The sequence below is a fragment of the Lathyrus oleraceus genome, chromosome 4 (assembly GCF_024323335.1).
Source record: "Lathyrus oleraceus cultivar Zhongwan6 chromosome 4, CAAS_Psat_ZW6_1.0, whole genome shotgun sequence".
NCBI classification, from domain to species: domain Eukaryota; kingdom Viridiplantae; phylum Streptophyta; class Magnoliopsida; order Fabales; family Fabaceae; genus Lathyrus; species Lathyrus oleraceus.
This window is the reverse complement of record NC_066582.1, coordinates 63284779-63292671: the sequence shown is the minus strand read 5'-3', so window position 1 is coordinate 63292671 and position 7893 is coordinate 63284779. Positions and strand designations below refer to the sequence as shown.

The following is a 7893-nucleotide window of genomic DNA, read 5'->3' as shown; positions in this document are numbered from 1 at the left end:
AAAGGAATTAGAGTGTCATTGAAAGGGAAAGTAAGATTTTATGTATTCAACTTTTAATAATCTTGAATATCATGTTTTAAATTTTAATTTATTTTTAATTTATTTAGGTCCACACTAATAAAAAGAAATTAGTTAAAGCAGAAAAACTATGAATGATGTAGTTTATGTGATGAGTAATTCAAAGTTGGGCAAAATGAAGGAATCTAGGAAATAATCTAACAAATTTTATCAAGATATTTCATTTGAAGATGAATGGCAAGAGAATAGAGATGAACATGATCGTAAAGATAAGACATTATGCTTAATATTGGATAAGATCTCACTAGTAGTGGCATTGTTGACGATGATTCAGATGTTCCTCATAGTCCTTTTAATGATGATCCGATTGATGAAGAATTAGAAGAGAATGAAGAGGAATACGGGGATGAAGATTATTATGCTTATATGGGATTTGATGACATTTTGAATGTTTAGACTAGTTGTTTTAGATTGTTTTTATTCTGAACTAAGTTTTTATATATTTTGTTTATGAATTTATGGCTATTATCATTAACTTATGAATTTATGCTTATGACCGTGAACTTATTTTTTTTTGTATATTATGATTTTTGAGCATGTGTATCTAATTATACATATATAAATATATTTTTCTACTAGCAGTAGGATCTTACGATCTGTGCTACGACCCTCGAGTTACAATTTTTTAATTCTCTACTGATTATACCTAAACTTTCGAGTTTTTAAACATTAGCCATGACCCCCTCCTTCAAAATAAAGACGAAAAACTTACATTTCTTAGAGTCGCTTGCTCCCTGAAAAAATAAAAAAGGACCTCCGCATGTTCCACATGTTCATCTTAGTTTGTAGTCCCGTTGTACGCCCCCTTCCTTGGGGTTTTCTAGAACATCTTATGGATTGGGTATTGATTGATCCTTCAGGATAAGGCATCCCTATTGGGAATGTCTTCGTCCTCCCTAGTTTTGTCGAATTGGGATGAGGGCGATGAGCTCTCGTGGTACTATTTGTGATGTGGTGATTGTCGTGGGACCTGAATCTAGAGGTGTTCAAAATCGAACATGCCTAATAAAAAACCGCAAATTAAACCAAACCAAATCGAAAAACTGAAGAAAAAAACCGCATTTGATTCAGATATGTTTGAATTTTTTTTAACAAAACTGCGCAATTCGGTTTGGTTTGCGGTTTATATGTTGCAAACCGAACCACGCATTGTGTTATAACTCAAACTTCACTTAACCACATCCAACCCAAACACAAACTTATTATGCCTTAGCCCTACAAATGCGAACGATTTTCTCTTTCTCATACTTAGAATTTCGATTAAGCCTTGTCAAATTTCTCCTAGTAGTATCGCACCTTTTTCGCCATATACATCTCGCCTTTTCTTCTCTAATTTTCACTCTCTTATATTCTTTCTTTTTCATCTTCTCAATTTTATGTTATTGTTCACTCTTCCAATATCGTTTTTATCGCACATCTTCTTCTCTAATCTCTCATCTTTTATGTTCTCTTTTTTTTCATCTTCACTAATCTCTCACCTTCTCTATATTTTTTTTTAATTATAAGGGTTTTGATATTGTTTTATGCTATTGTTTTACGTTAATTATTCCCCCTTTATTTAATCGTATTTTGATATATTAAATGAGAAATTGTTGTTCAAATATGATGAGTTTTATTGTAATTTGATAATGTATAAATGATTAAACACATAATTATGTGTCCTCTATTTGTATATGTATGACTCAATTTTTTTTTAAAAACCAAACCAACCAAATCAAACTATTCCGCATTAGTTTGTTTTGGTTTTATTTCTAAAAGTCAACCGAACCAAACCAAACACATGTTTTTTCTCTTGCGGTTGGATGATTTTTAATGTCAAATCCACTCAAACAGCACCGCGATCACCCCTACTTGAATCTGGATATTGAACTCTTTCTTAGTGGTGGTAAGCCTGATCCAGATGACATTATGCATATTTCACTTCACAGGCTCATGGCTAGGATTGAACCGAGTGGGAACATTGTGGGTGAATGTTCGAGCAAAATTAAGGAGAAAATAGATTAAGATAAGATGTATAACACAAAATAGAGAGTAATGAACCTTTGATATTGATATTGAGAAAGAAATGGGAGCAGGAAATACAATATTTTCTATCTCTCCTGCATCAATAATGACCTTCCTAACTAGAAAGAAGTTGTACAATATCTTCTTGAAGCATCAAGAATACTTGTTTGTATTTTTTTATAGCAGAAATGCTATTCGGAACGAAGCATTTCCATCACGAAAACCACGAATCAATGTGTTACTTTTTGATATTGTAGTGCAGATCTTTACATTCTATCTATTTATGTTTCTTTTTGATGACTTCGATCTCATGTGCTGGTCACCTGCCTTGTTCTTTTTTCTCCTCGGCACACTCATCCTCGGTTCCATCAATGGGCCCGACCAGGTCTGAATACTTGCTTTATGATATGAGAAGTCTGTGGAACTGAATGGAACATCAGGAGGATCAAAAACTGGTTCAATGTGATAAGAAGAACTCATAGGATAGCCTAAAGTTCCATCTTGATGAGGCGGAGGAAACTTGTCACTCTTGCTTTTTGCATTTGCGCGCGTTATCAGTCTCCATCTCTGTGATGAAATGAATTAAACAATGTCAATTACCGCAGTGTTGAAATTAAAAGCATTATAAGTTTTTTCCTTAAATGAATAAAGCGCCTTATCTAACATACATCAATATTTTCTTGCAGCTCAGCATTGACCTCTGGAACTGCGATTCCCCTCCCACTTCGATCACGCGAACGCAACTTCTTACTGCCAATAGCATTACCTTTGCCAGTGGCCCTTAATCTGAAGTCATAAAACATTGAGATTAAAATGTTGAAAGCAATTGTTAGCGAAATTTTTGCTAGACTTTGAAAGCAATTTAAGCTGTTCGTTCACCTTCTAGCTTCCTCATCCCTTAGCTTTGTGTCCATCTCCTTACTGGGAGGATATTTTGGAAGGTTAGAGGGTTCACAAGCATAAGGCTGTGTTGTAAAGAACTGCAAAAACGAAAAAATAACAGTAAACTAAGATCCTTATGTTAAAATAATTGAACATTAATGATTTCAAGCACATAGGATCTATGTGATTAGATTATTGTCTTACTTCGCTGTGCAATGCAGCAGTGGCAGTTTGACGTTCAGCTGGATCGATTGCTAGAAGGGTTTCAATTAGTGGCAATGATGATAGCGGGAAATCTTCGAATTTCTCTACTATGCACCGCTTATATGATTGTCGAGGCTTAAAAATGGTAGCATGTGGTAGCTTTGCCCTTCTCCAATATTCTTCAGAAGGAGAACCACATAGCTTAAATATCTTATGCAGCTGTTCCACCTATGAAGCATGAAAGCATATTATATCAGAAACTATAGTACGAAATTGCTTGCTTTCTGTATCGACCGATCTCGATCCAATGTTACTGATGTGCTAACTACATGAACGAGTGAAATTGCGACTGCAGCAAACTCAAATTAATGTTAGAGATTACCTCGGTTCGACCAGGCATAATAGGCCTTCCAGCCAACAATTCAGCAAGGATACAGCCAGCACTCCACAGGTCCACGCCTACATCATAATCGGTGGCTCCTAGAAGAAGCTCGGGAGATCGATACCATAAAGTAACCACCCTACTAGTCATAGGTTGCTTGTGATTAGGATCAAAGAAGGAAGCTAATCCAAAATCAGCAATCCTAAGAACTCCTTCATTATCAACGAGAAGGTTCGATCCCTTTATATCACGATGCAGTACATTACGGTTGTGACAGTGTTCCAGTCCAGACAATAGCTGATGCATGTAGCATTTAATCTAAAGAAGTTCCAAATTAAGAAAATATTCATTTTTGAATCATAAACTTAATCGCAATCACCAAACGCAAATATTTTTGATACCTGAGACACCGTAAACTTAATATCCGGGCTCGTAGAAAGTCCAGCCAAATCATGCTCCATGTATTGGAAGACAAGATACAAACTACATGACATCCTAGAAGTCACCAAACCTTCTAGTTTGACAACATTGGGATGATCCAGACGACGCAGAATCAGAATTTCTCTGGCCATGAATTTCACACTCTCTGGCTCTAAATTGTCGAAACGGACCTTCTTTAGTGCAACAATTTTCCCAGTTAAAGTATCCTTAGCTTTGTAAACATTGCTATATGTACCTTGTCCAATCTAATTGAAAAATAGTAAAGAAGTAAAAGATTCAATCTCAATTATAGTTTACAACAAAACATCATAAGAATCTCCATGGCATAGTTCCATATTACTGAGTCTCATTAAACCAGCTCAGTTGTTAGTTGTACAAGAACATCTGACTGAAAGGGCGCGGGTTCGAACCCGCAACATCCCACCTATTCGCCTTTAAAACGTGAAATTTCAGCCACTAAACTACTATAAAAAAAATTCCATATTACTTATCATCGGCCTCGGCATAACCAACAATAATAAACAATAGATTATTCAAATTTCAAATGAAGATAACAAAAACAAAGCAAGGCATTGCGGCGAACCTTATCAATCTTGTGAAAACTGTCGGCCCTTCGAGGCATCAATCCATGTATGGCTTCTCCAGCAACCTTGGAGAGCCAAGAAGGCCACCCTGCAGCCACTTGCTCACCATGTATATAGTTAGGTGGATTGCTCGATCTCGGATTCGGCTTCAAAGATCGCCTCCTCTCCCTCCTTTCCCTTTGTCTCCTCCTCTTCTCCTCCTCCTCCTCCTCCTCCTCCCCTCCACCCTCTTTCTCACTCTCACCATTTTGAATTTGAACCTCACACTTAGCCTCCTCTACCTTAGCAATTTCCACTTCCTCTTTCCTCCTCCATGAAGCCTCTTTCCCAAACACACACCCCATTTCTCACAACACTCATTTACTCAACTTGCATCAACCACATTTTCCCTCATGCAAACACCACCAGCACCCTAATAACAAAAATCTCAAAACCTAATAATAGTTTTTGCCACTGATTTTTAAAAGCTGAAAGTGGTAACATGGAATGGTAGTAATTCAAAAGATCATAACTTTACCAGACAAAAGTAATAAAGCAATGATTTTGCAGACACCCAACAAACTGTGTGGTGCAGTAAAAGAAAATGAGTTAATATCAGTCACACACAGAGATAAAAAAAGAAAGCTGAAAACAAAAGCAGTAAAATAAGACTAGTTTTTTCAAACCTTGTGAAGTTCCTTTTTGTTCTTGTTTTTGCTTTACTTTTGGAGTTGCATTCTAGAATGGGGATATGTGTGTTTGTGAAGGAAGATCAAAGTTGAAAAAAACAGTAATAGTCCTACTTTGGAGCCACCGAAATCAAATGTTTGTGTAGCCAAGACATTTAAAGTGAGCAATCCAAAAGTAAGCAAGTTTAAAACTCAATTCATTATTATAATTTTGTAATAGAAAATGTTTGGTGACATATAGAAATAAAAATAAAGAGTCTCATGTGATAAATTGAATTTGTGTATGGAATTTAAGGGTGTCCAAATGCAAAAGTTGCTTTTATAATAATAAAAACCAATTGATTATTAATAATTAATATCTCTGTGTTTGTGTTTATTTGTCTGTTTTTTATTAACGATGTAAAAAAAAACTATTATAGTTTATTGATATATTAATAAAAAATCTTAATGTCAATGACCTAATAAATTTAGCTCATTTCAGATACACAATTTAATTATTGATACTAACTCAATTGACGACGGACATATGAACACTCATTTTAAGATGTATCATCCATTGACACTTTTAGCCAGCATTTTTAACAATTGTGATTTTCCATCACATCGAGGTATTATTCATTCATATACTTGCAAGCCAAAACCCTTTCTTATTTTACTGACTAAAGAATTAAAGTGTTAATCTTGAGATACCACCTCTCCACCTTTTAATTTACCAAAGAAATCTACCACCAAGCCAAAACCCTTTTCAGTATGGTCATCATCAATCTGCAACTCATTTTTTGTTACACTCCAAAATAATGACACCTTATGTGAGAATCGTCTTTTGATTCTCATGATTTACCATCAAGATCCCTAAACCTCTTCAGTTGTACCACCACAACCATTTTTTGTTAGTCATTTAAGGCATCGTAGTTGTTTCTGTTACCAAGTTCTGATCATTGTTAACCTCTCGAAAATTGTTTCATGTAACCATCTTCATTGGTAGGATCTAAGGCGACTCGACCCACCATTTACCGTAACACAATTCTCGCGCCTGGCATCTGATCAATGATTCAAATGCTTAAATACATTGTCATGTTGTTTCTTACTCTTACAACACAAGAACCACATCCATGCAAAGATGCTTTGATCTTATCACTTAACTAATTGTAGCACCGCGTCAAAGTCTAATTCCTCAATTGATTGGGGAGTATTCTCTTTAAGCTTTGCCACTCCAGCAAAAATTTGTGTTTCATCTTTCACATAAACCTCTTCTTCCACCACCACTCTGAAAGCACATAGTATCATTTGGTATCGTTTATGTGCTTTAAGTATCATTTATGTTTTGATGTTTTTACAACTCGATTATTGTTTGGTTGCATATTTGTAGTTTTGATGTTATCTCAATTCATTTGTATGATTGTACTATTCATTTTCATTTGATTGTAATCGTTTCGGCTACTAAATTGTACCATTGAGAACCCTCTACATTTCATGATTATTTTCATTTGATCCTTGTTGGTATTTCCTTTTTGAGCCTATGAAATTACTATTTTGGAATTTCCACATGAGTAGCTTGAATCACAAGTTAGAATATTTGAATTTGGATGTTTTCGTATTTGATTCGAATCATGTGTTAGATTTGATTTGAACCACTCACCTTTTGAAAATTGGAACTCACTTATGGATCAAATGATTCGGATAAAAAATTGAACATGATTCGAATCATAACTTCATTTGATTCGGATCAAGTGTAAATAATTATTCGAATCATGGGCTTTGAGAAACACCCTTTTTGGGCCTGTTCAGATTGATTTGAATCATAAATTCTTCTTGATTTGAATCATGAATCAAAAATATAATTTTCCATCACTTATTTAAATAGTTGTTCCTTATGATGAAAGTAAGAAGTGTGTGAAATTATGGTGTAATCCATAGGGATAAAAATGTGTTTTTTTGTCTTCTCTTCTTAGTGTGTTTATCTTTACACCATCTTTCTCACTTCTTCTCTAAACACCATCCTTTTGATATTGAATCCATGTCAATTCTTTATCTTTTTATTGCATCTCCTTCTTATGCAATTTGATTTTTGTCTTTTTGTGAATTAGAGAGTGAGTTGATCAATCTTGTTGCGATTGATCAAGCTCTTGATAGGAATCAAGAACCAAGACCCATTCATCTAGAAACTTGATTGAACCTTGTATTTTGTGTGTTTTTCATTCATCAAAATTGAATTACTTGATAAATACCCTGGAATGTCAATAATTGGTTAAGATTATCTAGCATTGTTCACCATCTTCATCCTTAGTCTTTTTCCTTTGATTATGGACCCTCCTCTAGAGATTAAGTGTAAGGGAGATTAATGGTACACTAGGGCATGTAATGTTTTTTTGTGGGTGGCTGGTTTTGTTTAGAAGATGCATGTATCGTTTCTTGAGTGCAGTTTGGTATTGAATTGTTATCTATCAAGAAGAGTGTTTCCAATATACTCCAAGGAAGACTTTTGCAAGATCAGGTATCAACGTTCCGTAAGGAGGAGTTAGAAGTTGTCCTTCTTTGGTGACATTGGAGAAAGATTTCTTGCAAAGACAGTTGGGAGTTGTTCAATATATGCTTAGTTACTGGAAATTACTCAGACAAAAAATTGGTGGGATCAATGGGATCGCCACAC

General features: G+C 35.0%; 1 protein-coding gene across 1 annotated transcript; it reads right to left on the bottom strand.

Annotated features, from left to right (window-relative positions):
* Window positions 1-2103: 2103 nt before the first annotated feature.
* On the bottom strand, window positions 2104-5402 carry LOC127073352 (probable serine/threonine-protein kinase At1g54610). Its single transcript, XM_051014506.1, has 9 exons — window positions 5241-5402; window positions 5093-5136; window positions 4575-4987; window positions 3952-4236; window positions 3551-3868; window positions 3169-3396; window positions 2962-3062; window positions 2751-2868; window positions 2104-2649 (listed from the first exon to the last, which is right to left on the bottom strand). Exons 3-9 carry the CDS (start codon window positions 4917-4919, stop codon window positions 2356-2358), a joined length of 1689 nt encoding a protein of 562 aa, XP_050870463.1. The 5' UTR covers window positions 4920-4987; window positions 5093-5136; window positions 5241-5402; the 3' UTR covers window positions 2104-2355.
* Window positions 5403-7893: the final 2491 nt, after the last annotated feature.

Excerpts from the sequence above, each read along its gene's own strand:
- LOC127073352 (XM_051014506.1), bottom strand. The coding sequence starts at position 4,919 with ATGGGGTGTGTGTTTGGGAAAGAGGCTTCATGGAGGAGGAAAGAGGAA. Across the intron at positions 4,237-4,574 it reads GTTTTCACAAGATTGATAAG|ATTGGACAAGGTACATATAG; the intron begins GTTCGCCGCAAT and ends TTTTTCAATTAG. Across the intron at positions 2,650-2,750 it reads AGCTGCAAGAAAATATTGAT|AGATGGAGACTGATAACGCG; the intron begins GTATGTTAGATA and ends ATTTCATCACAG.